Source organism: Onychostoma macrolepis, chromosome 01 (assembly GCF_012432095.1).
Source record: "Onychostoma macrolepis isolate SWU-2019 chromosome 01, ASM1243209v1, whole genome shotgun sequence".
Classification (NCBI taxonomy): Eukaryota; Metazoa; Chordata; class Actinopteri; order Cypriniformes; family Cyprinidae; genus Onychostoma; species Onychostoma macrolepis.
This window is the reverse complement of record NC_081155.1, coordinates 38,804,153-38,824,939: the sequence shown is the minus strand read 5'-3', so window position 1 is coordinate 38,824,939 and position 20,787 is coordinate 38,804,153. Positions and strand designations below refer to the sequence as shown.

At 35.0% G+C, this 20,787-nt stretch overlaps 1 protein-coding gene across 1 annotated transcript in view; it reads right to left on the bottom strand.

The window, feature by feature from the left end:
- The window catches only part of mad1l1 (mitotic arrest deficient 1 like 1), a 68,037-nt gene that overhangs the window by 38,765 nt on the left and 8,485 nt on the right, over positions 1-20,787 (bottom strand). The window contains exons 10-15 of the mRNA XM_058769841.1: positions 13,504-13,590; positions 8,753-8,897; positions 4,120-4,260; positions 3,010-3,066; positions 2,623-2,714; positions 1,346-1,436 (exon numbers count right to left, since the gene is read on the bottom strand). Coding sequence (XP_058625824.1) covers positions 1,346-1,436; positions 2,623-2,714; positions 3,010-3,066; positions 4,120-4,260; positions 8,753-8,897; positions 13,504-13,590 — 613 coding nt within the window. The remainder of the gene's footprint in view (positions 1-1,345; positions 1,437-2,622; positions 2,715-3,009; positions 3,067-4,119; positions 4,261-8,752; positions 8,898-13,503; positions 13,591-20,787) is intronic.

Here is a 20,787-nt window from a genome sequence, read left to right as displayed (position 1 = left end):
TGCAACAATTGTGAAAACAAACACATAGCTAGTCTCAAACTAGAGTCTATTGCAAATTCATTTTCAGTACTGCATCCCAAAATGGCTTATACCAAGGATAGTTGGCCAATTAACAATTAGACCAGCAATGAACCCATGTTGGTTTAAGAAACAGAGGGAGTTTAAAAAAAAAAAAAAAAAGTTTTGTGAAGAAATCATATTTAATTTAAACTACATACTGTTTTTAATACCAGAATTACAAAAAGAATACCAAAATTACCTCACTTATGCAAAAATTGATCAGCTTTGATCAAGTTATTTATTTATTACTCAAGTCTCTGGAATACTTGAATCTGATTGGTCAATCATTGCATTCAAATGTCAAATATTTATGAATAATGACCACTAAGCTGACAAATTGATCTCATACTGATGTCTTGCATCACTCCACACACAGACAACATTACAATAAAAAAAGTTAATTAAAAACTTACAATAGCTGACTTGCTAGTATGCACTTTTTGCTAGCTAAAAGCATGCCTAATTATGAGGTAAATCACGGCATGTCCTTCAGTGTGTATCATGCGGGTCAGATTATTAACCATCAGGCTATCATCAACCACCACTGAGGCCATTAGCCAAGCTTAAAGGTGAAATGTGCAATTCTTTCCAATGTTAAAATACCCCCTCTCTCAGTTTAACAGAAACTAGAGCCCCATGATTATGATAAATCAGAATTAACAGTTGACAGTATCCATAGACTTCCATAGGATTTTTTTTCCCCATACTAAGGAAGTCGATGGCTACCAGCAGCTGTTTGGTTACCAACACTATTCAAAATATTCTTTGTTCAACAGAAGAAAGAAATTTGGAACAACAAAGGTTTAGAGTAACATGAGGGTGAGTAAATCATGACACTTTTCATTTTCGAGTGAACTATACCTTTAAAAGCATGAGAAACAAAACAGCACGACAATAAAAGAATACTCCTATCCCAATATACAGTAATCGCCCAAGCTGTCACAACAAGTTTACTGGTTCAGGTAACAGTTCAGCGTGAGCTCAATGACCGTCTGCGTACAGGGTTATGGACTCCAGCAAATACTCCATTTATAAGCAATGAAGCTGTTAAACAGCACAGGCAAACTGTCAATGCACCTGAAACAACAACCCACGATTCTTATCAGGCTCTATGAAATTCCCATCACTAGAGATGGCCACGGAGCACTTATCCAGTTAATTAATAAAAAGTTAGTTGTGGATTTTTTTTACTATTAATCTTCATATTATTTTAATTAATATTGTTGCACTCCTACTGTAAACATGTTTTAGGTTCTAGAAATCTTGCACAAAATGAAAGTATCACCTGGAGGTTATGCCTCTCTAGTCTCATCTCCAGAATGTTGTTTTGCTCTTCCAGCTGCTGACGTTCTGCCTCCAATTCCTCGATCTTCTGCCTGAAAAAACAAACACATACACTTATACATATACAATGTCACTTCTAGTCCAAGCATAATGAAAACCATTGTCAAAAAATCTAATCTCAAAAATATTCAACATCTGTTTTTCAGAAAAGCATGGAGGAACACGGCCACAACAAAAATAATGTTCCACCATGAAGAGATAAATAAAGGTAAACACAACAGGTTCTGAAGTTTGAGCGCAGAGTAACGCATTCTATAAATAAGTGGGGTTCAAAATTCTGAGACCACACTGACAACTTGTGATTCAAAATCAAATTACTTAATAGTACATAAATAAATTAATTAAAATGTTCATTAATCATGTCACGAATTAAAATCTTGTTAATTTAGAATTTTCTGGTGTTAAATTAAATACTTAAATTGTAAGAGCATTCCATTTTTGTAATCAAGTAAATGTGTGACAAATCATGAGCAAAAGGACATAATCAAATACTATGAAATTCTGAAATTACAGTTAATATTCAATATCAATTTTCACATTTTAACTCAAATTGATATGCCTGTAAAATAACTTGAATATTCTGTATAATTTCTCAGAAAGTAATTTGGTAAGCATTCAGGTTGGTTTAGTTTTGGTTTTGAAGATTACCATGTGGGGTCTTGGACTTGCATTCAGTACAACAAATATTCAATTAAGGTGTAAACAGCTTAGTGAAATGGTTCCAGGAGTGATTAAATGAAATTCTATAGAGAATAATTACAGGATCAAAAAGAAAGAGGAAAAAGGAGAAAGTAGGCACTGAATGAAAGCTCACTTTTCAAGCAAGGCCACAAAAGCTAATGTAGTATAATCACATTTCCATAGTAATTAGGCAATGCAACAGGCCATGAAAAAAAAAAAACCCACAGACTTCAGTTTCTCTCAGTCTAAACCCCCGTTCACAACGCCAGTGACTTACAGTGACAAACTGGCATGAACATTTCAATAAGAGCTGGCTATTTTCAGCGGCATGAGTGGTAGCGACTGTTGGTTGTATATTGGTCATCTATGGAAGCCTCAATAAAAACCACACTATCACACAATTAATAAATAACTAATGTTATTACTGTCATTACTTTTATTTATTAATTTTACTCAAAAACAGGCTTCCATAATGATCAGACCAGACATGTATGATGAAAAGTATGAAATTTAATTTCTCACATATCACTCTGTTACCTGAGAGAGCTGACTTCCTCTGCTGTTGCTAAGGTGTTTTTCTCTGCATTAGACACCTGCTGCTCTTTCAGTGCCTCAAGTTCAGCAGTCACCTGAGCAAGTGATTGGAGAAGAAGAAAAAAAAAAAAAAAGAGACGACAAAATGATTGGTGCTGTATGCCAAAAACAGTAATTCACTGTAAATCCCAGCAAATGAAACACCTGCAGCGTAGCGGCAATGTTATTTCTGTATTTCGGTCTAATATCTTGTCTTCTGCCTTATGTGGTTTTCCATTTCTTGCATGCATTATAGCACAAATTTTAATCAATGATTTATGATCGGAAAGGTAGCTGACATAATCGTATAAATGCCAAAAGGAAGTTCCCATGGTGATGAATGTGACTTACCATCTGAGCTTGTAATTTGAAGGTGCCTGCCTCCTCCTGGGCTTTAGACAGTTGAGTCTATCAGAGTGAAACAGATTATTCCCATAAAAACAAGAACCTAGATACTAAACCATAAAGTCCTTGATTACAAAGTCATGAGTGCTATCAATGTCAAGGAAGTTATCTGGATGCAACTTCCAGACAGACCAGTCTGCATGAGTAGAGGTCTAGAATTTTTATAACACCAGCACACTGTTTTTTATTACATAGTATAACTTGAAAGTAATTGAACCACACATTTTATAACTTGAAATCAACCGTATAGCTAATATTAACACTTAAAAGTTTTTAGTCTCATAACATATCGCATAACTTATTACTAGATGCTTCTGACAGATCTTTCTGCTGATGTATCCAAGGAAAAAAACTATATATTAGCAATATAGCTAAAATATATTTATCATCATTTTGTCCATCGTGGTCAAGCACCTTACATTTAAAAAGTTTACTGTAAGCAAATCAAGGCATGTTTTCCACATCGTTTTGCACTATGCAATCCAAAGTCAATGCATTAACATGTGATTAATTCAATTACTTATAAGTCAAACCCAGACAGAAAATAAAGACATTTGCATTCTTAATGTGAAGGAATGTAATTATCATTAAAGCTTAAAAAGTGAATTATCACCCATTAGAGAAACTATTCTGTCATTCACAGAAATACAAACACCAGGCGAGAAGCAACATCTCCATTAATTGAGCTACAGAAATATGTGATTAGAAAAGGCATTTAATAACTGAATTATTTGACATTTATTGTTCCATGTTTGCATGCAATGCATTATGATACAGCTCAAGGAACACAAAATTGTTTTTAATGAGATGAGTAAAGAGTGCTTATGCCTAAATTTACACCATGAGAATTATCCACACAAATTGCTGAACTGAATAAGTCACACCTAAAGGCCTATTATATCCTTAAAATAAATAAATAAATAGGTTATTGAAAAAAAAAAAATAAAAATGTTCCAGTAATGCAAACAAATTGCTGAATTAGTGTTCAGAACAGTTTTTTGAAACATACATTTGAACGAATGATTTAGTGTGCATTATGGGTAATGTAGTTCTCACCTCCATCTCTGTATTATGTGTCCGGACTTTCTGCAGCATGTCCTCTGCCTCCTTGACCCGGAGCATGAGCTGAGGGGAGTATTCACTTGTGGCCAGCTCGCTGTCGTACGACTCTAATATGGCCCTCATTCCATCGCGCTCCTGACCCACATACAAAAGCACAAGTTTCAATTCCAGAACTCAATTCAGGCCAAGCTGGGTCAGTACAATATAAAGATATCATGCATATAAAACTAGCTGAAACACTTGCAGGACCATAAATGGACGATGCTGGCCTTCATTGTCGGGTGAGCAAGTAAAAAAAAAAAAACAATTTCCAAATGAAAGAATCTGCTTACTGTCTTAATGTAAATTTAATTACAACAGCTTGATTGTGTTTCACTTATTACTGAACTTAATTCACATGCTTTACCGGTCAACCTAATCGATGTACTACATTTTAATTGGCAGGCTTCAGTTGTAATGTCATTGTAACGTTCTAAATACAGGAGGAGGAGAATTAATGGGGTGAACGAGCTCCCTTCTGAGTCTGAGTCATGTGTGTAAATATCTCATTTTAGAGTCGATTAAACCGAAATTAAATCTAGTCTAGTCTCTAAAGCCGAAACCAGCAGGATCAATAAAACATTGTGATTCATTATACGGAGTGTGAACTGAGAATACAAAAACGACCAACAGATTAAAAACAAGCTATGACAGGCACATGCCCATATATGCTCCCAAACAACAAAGGTTGCTAAGGTTAATGCTGAATAACCTTCACTAAAAGGTCTTTAACAACATTTTAAAGAAAAAGCTAATGATGCATTTGTGGAGCTTTAGTTAAATTCATGTGATGTAAATATCAATGTGACTGACATCAAAGCTTCCATACAGATACATCAGTAAATTTGTGAATGTCACACTTCCCAAAAAAAAAAAAAAAAAAACCCACCACACCTTTTTGTGTGCAATGTGAAATTATGGCAAATATAAATTATAGAACACTTCTCCTCTACTGTCTCAATATAATGGAAGGACATTAAGTTTCTGTAATTTGTTATTTCCAAAGGTAATTCTTATGAATGCAATATTTTTTTAAATGTATGAACATGTAAAACCATATCATTTAAATAATAAAATATAAAGTATTTAAATTATTGTGCATTGTTGTAATACAGTAAATGTCCCTTCTCCCTATTAATTTTGGAATGAAATACATAATAGACATAGTTATTACAAGTCGTAAGTAAGAAAGGAAAGAAAGAAAGGAAAGAAATAAAGATTTTATTCTTATCTGTGCACTACTTTTTAAAGGTCAAAGAGGTATCCGTTTTATTACCTGAAGTCATGAAAACAGTTCAGGTTTAATATGAGTTATACCACCTAAGGGGTTCAACACACTAGCACATATCAGTATATTCACACACATACGTACTACACACACACACACACACCTTCCAAAGCTATTTTTCTGCTTCCATTGTAATGAAATTCACCCTTGCTGTTATCTTAAACTCACCTCATTCGTCCCACAGATAGCAAACTCTCATTTAGGACTCTATTATTTTGGCACTGGCCTCTGAGTTTCTGTGCCGGAGAGGGAATCTATGTGGGTGAGTGAGTAAGGAAACGAATCTGTGCCGCACTGCAGTTTTTTTTTCCCACCCCTATGGATCTTCATTTAATGGAGAACTTGGGTCAATGCTACAATAAAACCTTTTTATCATGGCTTTTAATCATAGCTAGAAAACTGTTAATCTAAAATGCTCTAAAGACAGCTGATGCATTTTCCTGGTTTTGCAGCACATGAAGTGCTGAAGTTGTCTATAATGGCTAGTGACAAACAGCCTCCAGATTCAAGCATGTCAATTCTATTAGTTCTATGAAACTCATAGAACTAAACAGGTTCATCATCATATACAGAACATGTCAAAAGTTTGGACACTACTGAACTGACTATGGCTGCAAGATAATTGTTAACGAGATAAACTCCATCTCGATTATTATTTTAATCAATTATTCTCATTTGAGATGCATATTTTAAACATTTAATCAGAATCAATTATTGCACGTTCATGTAACCTCAAATCAAGAGAACGTCAAATCACATGCAGAGCTTACCTCATCTAGTTTCCTGATTTACTATTTTATCTTAAATATTAACACCGTCTCTTCTGGTAAAACCGTAAGTAGCTCTCAAAAGCTATAACAGTGCAACTCCTAATATTAATTCCAATAATTCTAAATTATCCTAAAAAAATTTTCCATTAAAATATCTATTAAAAATTACTTTGTATATTTGTCATGTTTGTCATTGACAAGGTTTGCTTGCAGATTTAACTGCAGCAAATAGCACAAGCTGCCTCGTGAAGGAACATGACTGCATAACACTTTGTTTTTGTTTGTTTTTTTTAAGCAAAACATTACAGTGAAACTCCAAAATACACATTTTTCTGTTTTTAAATCATCAGCACTTTTTTTAACAGTGTGTGTATGTGTGTGCAAATGGTTGCCAAGTTTAGTAAAGATTAAGTAATACACTGGGCAGAAAACATATCCATTTAAGAAAAAGAAAAAATCCCCTGATTGGAGGATTTAAACACTTGACATCTGGCAATCCCAAATGTGAAAGCTTGTTTGCAATGCAAGATGATAAAAATGTCAAATTAAAAAAAGTTCTCAGGATATATAACCAGTAGGCCAATAATGAAGACTATAACTCTTCATTAATTGAGAGAGGCACAAAGCGTGATAATGATTAAAATACAATTAATTGCACTGAACTGACTAAATTCTATCTCCTGTCTGATCGTTGTTTTGTTTGAAATTATATTTGTAGAAAAGTTGTGCAATGCCATTACTGCTTATACAAAAATTTGAATTAACTGGACAAGCATTTAACTGAGCATACCACCAACATAATTAACTACTGAATAATAGAGAAACATATGAGCGTGCTTATCTTTACTTTTAATTACTTGTTCTGACAGCTCTAATTTTCCATGTGTGTTTAGAGCAGCTTCCAGGCTAGTAGGCTGGAGGTGAGGATGTTCTAAATGTCTCCAGTATGGACATCATTACACTCAAACACTGACCTCATTAAATCAAATACCACCTATTTAGGAGCTTATTGAAGCCTTTGTTAATTACCAGTTTACCAAGCTGTTGACAAACAAAGAACAAGAGTATTATTCGCATACACAATAAGGCGCTGCTCCAGTGATTTGTCTAAATCTCGTCCTAGCCTCCGGAGAGAACATCATGCCAGGAAGGACGACACGTAGATTTCTATAGAAGTTATAGCAGGCCATACTAAGGTTGAGAGAATGATCATATCACATGGTCATATCAGAATTTTGACTATTTTCCCTCACTTAAAGGTTACGTTCAAACAAAAATTTGAATCAAAACAAAAAACCAAACACGAATGTAATTATTCGTGCGAGTAGATTACATACAAGGTCCATGCAAAGCTGTGAATAGAGGCAAATTCGCGCCGGGCGACGCGAATGACGTGAAATGCCATTCGCACGCTATATTTGCCTCAATCACGTCTTTCGCACAAGTTAAAAAATTTCAACTCGAGCAGAAAATTCACATGCCACGTTCTTGCGCAAGCCAATCAGCGAAGAATTTACTGACACGTCCGGTTGAATCAGAAAATGGAAGAGAGCATTATTATAGCCCTCTGTTATGATATAGGTCTGGATCATAGAAAACAATTAAAATCAGTTGTATTTTATTTGCATAGCTACAGAGATGCAACTATCAATAATAAAAAAATAATAATATCAGTGTACGTTATATACAGTAGTAAAATGTTAACACATTAATGCAGAATCAATAGCCTCTTCTGGATGGCGGCGTTTCGCATTTGGCTTTCCATCGTATTTGGGACTTTCACAACAGGTACAAAACAGCGATTGTAGTTATCTCCACCGTGGTTTATCATGCTGTGTTTTTATTCGTGCGAGTGACACGAAAAACATCCCGCGAGTAATCTAGAGTGAGTGACGGGATGCACATATTCGCTTCGCGTCTGGTGTGAACCATAATGCTTAAAAAAAAATCTTAAAGATATCACAAATCCATCTGAATTGAGTGCTTAATTGATGCATGAGAACATTCTCATTAGTTAAGTGCTCTATTTATATGGATTTCTTTTTATGATGTCCTACTTACTAGTTGAAGCATCAAAGTTGTGGCTGCATGCAGTGGAGGGACAAATGGTGAAAAAAAGTCTTATAGGCTTAGAATGACAAAGGTGAGTAAATGATAACAATTTGCAGTTTTTTGGTGAACTACCCCTTTAAGAAAGTAAGTTTAGATGGTTCAAGTTTCTGCGCATCCAACAGAACTCATTCTAACTTGTTACTCTGGCATATCATATTACCATAGCAGGACAGAAAATGATTGTTCTACTTTATTAAATGTTTTAAAGATACAATACTTTCTTAGTTGTTGATATCATGAGTTCACTTGTGTTAATTTTGGGTTTTACCTATCTATTGTTCTAGTGAGAAATAGCCACTTTGCACTGGGGAGAAAGTCTTCAGTTCTGAAATGTATAGTATGTTTAGAAAGTATGAACCCTTTTGTTTTGACGAGACCGAGTAACTGAATGTGTTTATTTAGACATTTCTTTTTTTACCTTGGTGAGCAGTAGGACTCTCTTCTGCAGGCGACGGACAAGCGAATCCTGGTTCTCTCGTTTCTTCTGTTCTTCTTGAGCTTTGGCTCGCAGTTGAGCGATCTCGGGCATGAGCTCAGTGCGGGCCTTCTCCACAGAGCGAATGCTGAAAGAGACAGATAGAAAACGGCAGAATAACATTAGGATAGAGCAGCTCTGGAGAGAACACAAAGAACTGCATCCTCTATATCCTGGAAGGTCATTTCCTTATAACATAAAAGCTGCCTTCTGAGTGTTCACAGCTGAATATATGCTCTTTGTTGCTGGGTCGTTCTGGGAAATGGCACACTGTTATGTGGAAGACAGTGAGCCATAAACAATTCCCAGAAACAGCCCTGAAAACACCCCCCTGGTGAAGATAAATGAATGTGCATATCTGATTGTGATTAATCCATATTCATTACAATAATTAGCTTAACTAGTCACTAACTAACACATTTTACACACTTCGCATTTTCATATTGCTGTATTTGATACTGCAGTTGTGCAGTTCTTGTGCGGTGTCAATGTTAAAACAATAACGGACATCAAAACGGCAGCACGTATTTATATGAGAAGAAGCTGTTTGTTTGTGTGCGCATGTGTCTTCTAGAGATAAAGGAAGGATGTTTGATACAGATAGACTTTGACTGGGAGAGCACTTTTCCACTTGACCTTGCAGAGTGAGAGAAATTACCCACAGCAAGAGTTCAATTCCATCAAATGTGCTGGAAAAGTGTGTGCGAGTCTTTGAATATGCTGGATTCAAGGAAGAGAAAGTGCTAAGACTGTACGGGTGGACGTAATTGTGCTTTCTGGAGGTAGTTGACAAGGGAAATTTGTTTGTAGGAGGAGGGCGGGTGAGTTTGTGTGGGCCGGCGTTTGCAAGAGCAAGTCAGCATGTGTGTGTGTGTGTGTGTGTGTCCTCATAGCTAAATTGATTAACTCCTCTCATCTCTTCCAGATGCTAACTATCCAGCCCAATTTGAGCTGTAATGAAAATCATCATGGCCTGCTGTGGAGGGTCAATAAGACAATAATGCACAATCTAATCACAAAACCATACTCGTCTCCTATCAATATGACCTCAGCACATACTGAGGCTTATTATGCAAATTGCCTCTATTCGTTAGTGAATAGGGTAATTGATTTAGTTGGCCCAGTTTCTCAACATAGGAGTAGCTTAATGGAGTTATTCAACCAAGTGGACACCATGAATGAATGCCAACACACACAAACACATGTATGTAAAGCACCTAAAGCACTTGCATTATAACACAAAGAGGGTGATTTTACGGTCCATCACATTATTGCATTACGGTAATAATTCTATTCAGCCACCGCAATTCTATTTAAAGGTTTGAAAATTAATCACCAAAACAGCTGAGGGTACACCCTCCATAATGATTATCGTCTGGTGCGTATCGTAGCCTATTTAGGAAAAAATTATCTGCCAACATGCATCCAACATGTAAACCAAACAACCTCATTTTTTTTTACATGAAGTTTATGAGCAACAAAATAAAAAATACATGATATCACAATAACAGACCTTCATGCAGTAACGTGGCTCATTCACTAGCAGTCTCTGCAAACGGGAACTATCAGTATGGGTTTTCATATACACAGATATAGATTGAGCAGGGAGGTCAATGTACATGTAATTCAGTACAATGATTGCAAATAAGATAACTTCAATAAGGCTATTTCAAAGCAGAAATGTGGAACTGACACACTAAAATGCATACTGCAATTCAAGCCAAAGGCTGCATAGATGCCAAGATGGTGCACTCGTATTGCTATGAATTGAGGAAACTGCAACACACTATATGGCGGCTATCGTTTTGTTGTTGCACCAACCAAAAATGTTTGTAGGAAGACTGCATTTTTGGCTTCAATTTTATGTTTTTATTTTGCATATTTGATTTTGGTAAATATGATTTTTAAATGTATTCATTTAGTAAAAAGCAGTAAGTGATTACAGTCATTATTTTTTAACTAGTGCTGATTTTGAAGTAAATAATTTGTATGCACTCTATAAAAATAGCTGTTTATCCAAATCATGTACTTTTTGTTAGGGTGCAAATCACTTTTTACATTTTTTTTTTCAGGAGTAAATGCAAAAATATAATGATAGCCCCATATGATTGAATATCACCAAAACATGGAAAAATATTGAGATTCAAATTTTTTGCTATATTGCCCTGCCCTACTCCACATGGCTATATACTGTAAATAAAAGAGCCAATCAAAAACTGGTAAAATCATTGCATAACATCACTGCAGCTTCTATAGAAACTAGTGCTGTCAATCGATTAAAAAATTTAATCGCGTTAAATCACAGTCATGGACTGTGATTAATCATGATTAATCACAAATGTAAAATACTAGGATTTACCTATAAATGTGTTGAAATAAAGAAATGCATGACACACTAGGTTAAGGAAACACAACCTTTCACACTTCCGCCAGGTATGAGGCATAATCCTTATTATTCTTTTATCATTATTCTTTTGTTTTTATTCAGCCATTATACTGGCAATAAAACGTTTACCAAGCCACATCGCTTCAATCCCAGTATACATTTACCCAACTATTATCAAAAGTATTTCTAAATAAACACAACAAAACATTTTCTTGCGACCTTACGTGAAGTATTATGACAAAATGCATTATGAAGAAGAATTGGACCTGTTCTGCAGCTGCATTAGAGCTAACATTAGCATCATGCTACATAAGACAATTAATGAGATTAATAGTACACTTTTACTCAAAACTCACTTCAAACCACCATCGAGTGTTTGTAATAACTGAAATATCTGCCTGGAGCTGTTGCAAATATGGCTAACAGAATGAACTGGCTTTCCTTGAAAGGGACTTTGAGCATAAGCAGCAAATTATGCCTAATATATGCAAAACATGATTCCACTGTTGTCAGATTTCATACCTAATATGAAATAAGCTGTCTCATTTGTCAAAATTTGAAGTGATGTGTGAAATTGTGACAGTTACTCGTGTTCTGTTAGTATTATGGCATATTAATAAAGTTAATTACAAATTCACATCATCTGCTACGTGCTTTCCAAATGCATCAAAAAAAAAAAAGTTAATTATGATTTATTGACACTTAATTATTGAAATCTATTGACATCCCTGGGTTTAACTGCATTTGTCAACCAAAAATAGTGTATTTGTTGCCATTGGTATTGTTCAGGTATTACTACTGAGGTACCACAGGCAATTATGGTTTTGAAACCAAAATGTTATAAGACACTGATCCAAGCCTATGTCAAGTAATGTCTGAAATTAACAACAAGAACCACAAAAAAAGTATTGTCCACAAAAAGTATTGTTTTCCACACAATAGACAACCTCCACTCACCAGAGGGGAGTTTATTTGCAAAAATAGGCCTATATCTGATAGAAACACATGAAAAAGCAATAAAGGGAAGGAGGTTTTTTGGAAAGAACCAGACAGCCCCAACTTCTTCCATAAAGAACTTGAAGAAATGACAGCAGACTCATTACTTTGCAAAGCAGTTTTAGACGACATCATAGTTCATAATTAGCCCAATCTCAACACTCAGCTCATTAGTGAGATCTGATATTGTCAGAGTTTCGTTTGACTTGACTGCTCAAGTGACGAGCCACGCAGCGCCGACACGCACCAACTCCCATCGACCAATTACCATCTGACAATTAGAGAGAGGGAGAGACCAGATATAGACTGAAAGAGCATCAAAGAGATCGGCTAATGCTGGCTGGCAAAACTCAAGAAAAGACCCCATTACTGCCTTTGAAAGAACTGCACAGGATGAAAAGAGACCCACATTAGAGGCCTTGTCAAATAATGACATTTTTAAGCACAAAAACAGACATGAACCCACATAGCGAGGGAGAGACTGTCCCAATCTATCACTTGAGGGACAGATCACACGCTCTGGAGTAGAGCGGTCGCTCACAAGCGAAGGTTCAATAGAGACTGTCCATCTCAATTGTTACAGAGGACGTCAAATCTTACAAATCATGCAGTGACAGCGGGGCTCGACTATATCAAATATTTAATCTGAAATTGCTTTAGTTCTTACCACCAATCAGCTCTGTGACATTAAAAAATAACTTCGGAACTGTAGTGTAAAATTCTCAAATTTGGTTACACAATGGCTGGGCGCCATTTAATACACAGAGCCATAGTTCACTGACAAGCTATGCAATATTGCGTTCATTATCGCAGATGAATCGCCTTCGATAATGAACAAGATATTGCGTAGCTTGTCAGTGAACTACGGCTCTGTGTATTAAATGGCGCTCTATTTGAAAACAGGTGATGGAGATTCAGCACTAATCACAGAACTGGCTTTACTGACGAGATGCGCATGAATATTGTGTTCGATATATATCGCCCAGCCCTAGTTACACTTTATTTTGATAATCCACTTTAGCCATTCTACTAATTCTATCTTATTGTCAATATGTTGTATGTTGTGGACCCATCAAAATAAAGTGTTTGAAGATATTAAGCAGACATTCTATTAATAATCTAATGACTGCTAGTTGACATGTAGTTGCAAAGTTACTTACTGTTAGTAGAATATCTAAAGTTGACTATCAAAGTAAAGTGTTACCTCAAATTCACCTCCACACAACTTTCTTAAATCAATGAGTGAGAAGTCAAAATTTATGACCCAAAGTCAGTGATCTATATCTTAATGCATGTGAATGTGTGTATTTACCTGCTATTGAGTGTGTAGTTCTGCTGTTTCAGGTTCAATTCTCGCTGTTGAATCTGTATGACCTCTCTGGACAAATCCTCAGGTTTCCTACAACAAAATCATTTCAAAGTAAGAAAAGAAAGACAGGTATTTCATTTAAAAAAAATAATAATAATAATTTAATTTAAAAAAATCAGATGAATAGGGCACAAAAAGGGCCTGAAAAGTCCAATAAAAGCCTATTTTTCATTTTCAGCAAATGGACACTTAACCCTCAGAAAATGCGTATAACCCAGATCAAGGTCAAAATATATCCCAATAAGCCATTTATAATTTATAATTATTATTACAAGGTTTGCAACAAGGTTTCTAACAACCCTATTTCCTAAATATGGGACACGTCTAAAGTAAAAAAAAAAAAAAAAAAAGTTAAATCATGTTTTGTGTGCGTGTTATTTTATTTATTTTTGAATTACACAGGAAGTGTATCAAAAACAAAAATCTCGACATTTTTAAATTAAATTTCTAGCAATGTATTTTGTATGGAGTAACAGACAAGTAAATATTAATTTTGGCAATTAAAATTAGTTAACTGAAATAGTGTTCCATGCAATTAATCAAATATTAATTCAACAGATTGTGTCGATTATGATTTTAATTGTTAAACTGTCAAGAAAGTCAAAATCTCAGAGGTAAGACAAGTTAAAATGACTTTAACAGACATCTGAGGTGTTTAAAGTTGAGGTGAAACTGAAGTTGCCAGAGGTGTAAAAAGTACTCAAAAGTTTTACTCAAGTGAAAGTACAGATACTCGGTGAAAATTTTACTCAATTAAAAGTACAAATATCTGGCCAAAAACATACTTGAGTAAAAGTAAAAAAGTACAACATTAAATTGTGCTCAAGTATTAAAAAAGTAGAAGTACTTTTTTTCTAACAGATATACAGAAGTTTTGTTAAAAGAAGAAAAAGAAACAAAATGCACAGGTCAAACACATACATCTACAGGGCTCGCAAAATTTCAAAATCCCTGGTAGCCCTTCGGGCAGGTACTCTTCAGATTTTGGTAGCCCGAAAATTAATTTAACTAGCCCGAATTAAAAAATTACTATTTTATTTTATTATTATTTTTTTTTTTTTAAATATAGAAAATCAGATAGGAGTTTAAATGTCAATCAAAAATATTTTCAATACACAAATATCAACAAATATGAAGGAAGGAATTTTATTTCACTATTTACAGGGTATCTGAAGAATTTTTAAAAATATATTTAAGGCAATTTATGACCCATTTTAAGAGCTGCACAAGTAAAATTAACACAGAATGAGTGGGGTTGGACAATGTCTATGGTAACATACAGTTTTGAGCCATAAAATTACATGATTTACAGTTCAGATACAGGTTCACACAAAAACAGCGGAAAACAGTGTACACAAAGCAGCTCCGCGCTCATAAACGCTGCTTTATCAGGAATTATAGGTAAAATGAAATTAAAATGCCAATGACATGTTTCTGAGGACAGTCGGTTCCCTTCAGATACATTCACATAAAGACATCCGTGCCGCGCTTATATTTATTCAATGACATCGTTGCCTTTTGAAGTTTAATCCTGCTGTATCGCGACTCTTGTCTTTCCGTCCCCAACTGTAAGACCTCTTGAAATTATAATTAAGACATTTCTTACACCATTTAATGTATTTAAAACTTTTTATGGCCTTAATTTTGATACAACTCACTTTCAGAGTTTTTAAGGACCCGCGGGAGATCTGTATTTAAGGAGCCCGTCGGGCAGGCAGTGATACATTTTGGTAGCCCGACTGGAAAACACAATAGCCCCGGGACGTCGGGCTAGCGATTTTGCGAGCCCTGATCTAGTGCAACAACATTTAAAATGCAGCACAGTGGAACACACACACACAGAGGGAAAGGGATTAAAGGGAAACTTCCACCCTCATGCCATCCTATATATATATATATATATATATATATATAAAAGAGGTCGACCGATAGTGGATTTTACGGATACCGATAGCTAGGTTGGACCACACTGGCCGATACCGATTAATCAGCCGATAGTTTTCAAAATGGATACTGAAAAAGAGCTAGTGCTTTACTATTTAAAAAAAAAAAAAAAAAAAAAACCAGCAACAGTACTGAACCATACTTTGTAAATGAATAAAAATATTAATAGTATTTACTATATTGATCATTAAAGTTATTTCATAGTTTGCTAAAGTTAAAAGAAGAAACTTTAAAATTTAAAAATGTAGCCTATTAGTAGCTAATAGTGAATGTTGAAATGAACAAACTCTAACAAGGAACAATACTTCTACAGTTTTCATTAATGCTACGAACGGACTCTTATTGTTAAGTGCTAGCATTTAATTTCAACAATCACGCTTAAAGATGGCCATCTTTAAATATCTACACAAGGCCATAGCATTAAAATTACATACATATAGATATTGTATGTGTACTCACACACTTTATTTGCTTTTTTAACACTTGATAATTATCTAATCAAAAAAATAAAGAAAGTTAGTCACACACCGGGCAAAAGCGCAGCGCTGCGTCTAGGAGAACTCAGAGGTATCACACACACACACACACAGACGCTTTGCGTTCAAATCAAGTGGCGGTCTAAAACAATTTATTTAATCCCCAAACGGACATAAGTTTGCTTCAAGAATGAACAATGTGGCATAAATGAGTTTGAAGTTCGGTGTTTAAAAAACACAGAGCAAGCGGAAAGAGAACGCGCGATCTATTACAGCTTTCTATATGAAGCATACAGACTTTATTAGAGCCACAGAAAGACAAACGTTTTGCTGAAAAATGCACAATACATAATTTATAGCCTAGGGTGAAGTCATTATACATTCACAATGATTTGGGACAAATATAATGTAATTTAATAGAAAACTATGTGAATGGCGCTCTGTTCCGCGGCAGGCTTTTCTGTCGGCTGTATTTAAATGCGAGTCTGGAGTTTCCCGCTCTGTGCAGCGCGCAGTGTCACGTGTCAAAATAAACAACACGTGCTGTCAGTGATTTCCACCTCTAGAGGCCGCTCTCGTACTGTATAATGCCAGCGGACCCTTCTCAGCCACTCCAGCAATGGTTGCACACCGGGAAACTATCAGCATGGATTTTTGACGATACCCGATAGTTGTGGCAATCAACTATCGGTGCCGATTAATCGGCAAAACCGATGAATCGGTCGACCTCTAATATATATATATATATATGACTTTCATTTATCAGATAAACACAAACTAAAGAAATCATATCTCTTTGTATAATGCAAGTGTATGGGACATCCAAAAATGAATATGACAGTAATTCATACAACCCCCATTAATGAATCATGTCCTCAAGTGAAATGATGAATACAAAAAATACAGATACCAATATTTAAAACTTGACCGTCGTGTTCACTTTGTGTGGTTTCTGAAGTGGTCCTGTCCCATTGCATTATACAGACTAAAAATCTTTTGTGTTCATCTGAAGAAAGAAAGTCAAACATCTGGGACGACAATTTTCATTTTTTGGGTGAACTATTCCTTTGAATAGCAAGATGTGATGCAGAGGCTAGAAACCTATTACAGACAGAATACAAGAATGTGTTGCATTAATGAGGAGAGTCATAGAATTAAAACATACAACATTAACGTTTGGAAAGGCCACTTTTTAGTGTCTATTCATCATTACTGTCTGAAACGGGGATAGGGAACGTTGAACCTGGAGGGCCGGTGTCCCTGCAGAGTTTAGCTCCAACCTTAATCAAGCACACCTGAACAAGCTAATCAAGGTCTTCAGGATACATGTAGGTATTTTTTTTTAAGGGTTAGAGCAAAACTCTCGCAGGACAGTGGCCCTCCAAGATTAACGTTCCCCACCCCTGGTCTAAAAGGATAATTCAACTTTTAATTGTTTATTTGGGGCATTTAGAGTTTTTATTTTTATCAGCATACATTGATAATTATTTGTGACTAATTAGATTAATTAATGAGCAAATCGTAAATTATAAATATTTTTTTTAAAAATACTCATTGACAGTCTTAATTGCTACTCAATGTCTCATATAATGACATAATATCCACTACCAGGTAAGAACATCACTAAACATAAATTACAATTTATTTAACATAAGATTTGTAACATTTAATTAAAAAACAATCATTCCCACAAAAATATTAATTAATTAATTAATTAGCATTGAATTCTCATAATGACTTTATTTACCCTCAATCTTGTGCATTCAGCTAATATAAAGCATTACACAGCTAATGGCTCTATCAAAACAGAAAGAATAATGAATAAACTTTTATGGGGGGAAACGCAACTTTGCTACCTCAATATGCTTCCTCAGATTTGATAGTGAACTTTTGAAGCTAGACATTTACCTGATGAATGTTATAACTGAAGTAGAAATGTGTGTGCCTGATGTGTGAAAACAATGATCATTTATTATGCATAAGATGAAATAAAAACATAATGTATTTTTTAAGATGAAATAAAATTGTAAGGAGTAAAAAGTACTGTTTTTCCTTCAGAAATGTAATCAAATAAAAGTACAAATAACCAGTTTAAATTGTACTTGAATAACGTACAAATCCCTCAAATTAATACTTCAGTAAAGTAATCAAGTAAAATTACTCAAGTATTTTACACCTCTGGAAGTAGTGACAGACTTTGCCTTGCATATTGTGATCTACTGTGAAGTATAACAAATTATCGGGTTAAAAAAGTAGGGCAGGGACTCGGTTCCATCCATAGCTTAAAGTTTCAATTTTGTGTTATGAGCAATACATTCAAAAACGGAGGCGGATCTGAATGTGAACTTGTGGGAGCGGAGTTTAAGTGGACTGCATAATAAATGTTTAATTAAAGTTTAAAAAATTGCATGGATAAATCATTCGCAATCATTCACATGGACAAGATAGATAGCAACTTTAAAACTGTCTACTTTCCATGCAAGGCTAATTATGATCCACAACAGTTTACCTAAAGCATCTAATAGTTCTGACCAAAAAAAAAGTGTTTTTCTTGTCGTAATTGTACACTAGAGTGTCCCTTGTTCATGAAAAGCATTATATAAAAGTCCACAAACTGTAAACTCATTCTCAAAGTTAAACTCATTCTATAAAAGACTCATTAGCGCCTGCTAATGAAACACAAATTCAGTCGTGAACTCATGATAGAATCTGTTTCCTAACAGAGATGAAGACAATTTCTCCAAAGTCCAAAGCTATAACATTTACTTTTTCTAATTAAAAGTAAAACTGTTTCCTGATGTATAATGCGTTTTCTCTTTTAAAACAGCTCTTTGTGAAAACACATTGACTTTTATAATTCGTCAAGCCCCCACACATTACAAAATTTTGTTTAGTTTCTAAAACTTGAAGTCATAATAGAAGTTATGCAAGTTAATAATCACTAGACCATGATTTAAAAAAACAAAAGCAATCTTCATTTAAAAGATTTGATATAAATTCTTCAAATGTCATACCATTACACAGCATTCTACTGTTTTGATGTAATTTTCTCAAGCATTCTCATAAAAGCAGGTTGTGACATAATTCTGCAAATTCACTTTATAAAAGCTATGTTTTGCTTGCTGGAAATACAAAGCACAAGAAATCATTTGCAATATATATTCAAACTGCCTAATATTTCACATTTATTTGTATATATCATAGCTAACCACCGGGTCATGTTTCAAATGATCATAGGGCATGTTAAATTACATCTGCCGTCTTTGATTTGCATAATTAACATAGCTGTCAACATCAAACAAAAGGCACAGGAACTTAATCACACCCACAGACTGAAAGGCTTTGAATGCACTTGCTCAATTTTGACAATTTTTCTTTAAATTTCTGTGATGAAAGTGCTATCTTACGGCTGACACCTTTGTTCTGTATTTGAGATGAGAGCTAATTCTAAAGACAATTGGTTCAGCATTCAAACAGTAGGAATATCGCAGCAGAGGGAACATAAAGGAAAGGAATTAGAAGACAGAGTACGATAAATTTTTTGAGTATGTATTTCTCTTTCCCTCTTCATTTTTCAGAAAGTTATCTTTCGTTTCCTTCACAGCGAGACAAAATGAGTCTACGGTACAAAAAAGGAAAGTCCCAACCGCTGCACTTTTCTTTGCTGAGACAAAACATTGAGAAGATATGACACCGGTTTCTTTTATTTGGAGAATCCCCACGAGAGTTACATTGCTCACCCAGGTAAAACATGAGAGAGCAGAATGAAACTACTGCCTGACATATTTATACTGCCGGTGAATGTGGTGGTTCATAGGCCTGGAGAGCAGAGAGAGCAGAATAAGTAATGTTCAATGATCAATCAGAATCCAAAATCAGATTTCTGCTCCACCAAAGCGAGACGGGCACTTTGGCTCATTCGCCGTGCCATTATCCTTTCAGAGCAACGGAAATGCATTGGGAAGAGTCTGATTACATAAAGTGTTTTACCTATGCGAATGTAAGCATAATCAGCTGAATCCTGCATTCAAATGCCTCACCCAAGGCCATATCATACTTCAAAAGACAGGAAATGCATACAAACAGGAACAAAGACCTTCTCTGAGAAAAATGGACGTCACAGCGAACAGGGAGGAGAGAAATGATCTGAGGAAGAACCTATATGGGAATTAAGATTCTGCCCAGATACATGAAGGATATTGACTCTGCAAAACTGTGACCAATTACGTGCCGTTTGAAGTTAATAATCATTATTGGGCAATTACGGAATAGTCAAAGAGGGAGCTTTATGCTCTACCACTTTCAAACACACACATACATCTAAAATAATCATTACAAGATAATTCACAACAAATTTGTTGGAAATGTAAAATTATGCACTGTCGTGAATATCGTAATGGTTTTTATTTGCCCATAAGTGCCCTAAAGACTAGGGTGAGTAAAAGATGAATGAATTTTCATTTTCTGGTGAACTATCCCTTTGAAAGGCTTCAGCAAAAATATATGTAGGTAAATATTGCTGTTTATTATGATATGGGTGAATATAAATGAAAACTATTAAATAAAGTTCCATTTGTTCATTTAAAAGAAAAACATTTCATGCATAATTTAACCAGATTTTTGTATTTTTCTTGTATTAAAGAGTTTAAATCTAGCTGGATGCAATTTCTGTTTTGAATGATAGTTCCTCTGATACACATCGTTAAAAAGAACTGAAGTTTTGCTCAAAGCTCTTCCACTACAATCAATATGACGTGAACTTAAACATTTCTGCTGTTGAAAATTACAGCACCCACACAACACTACA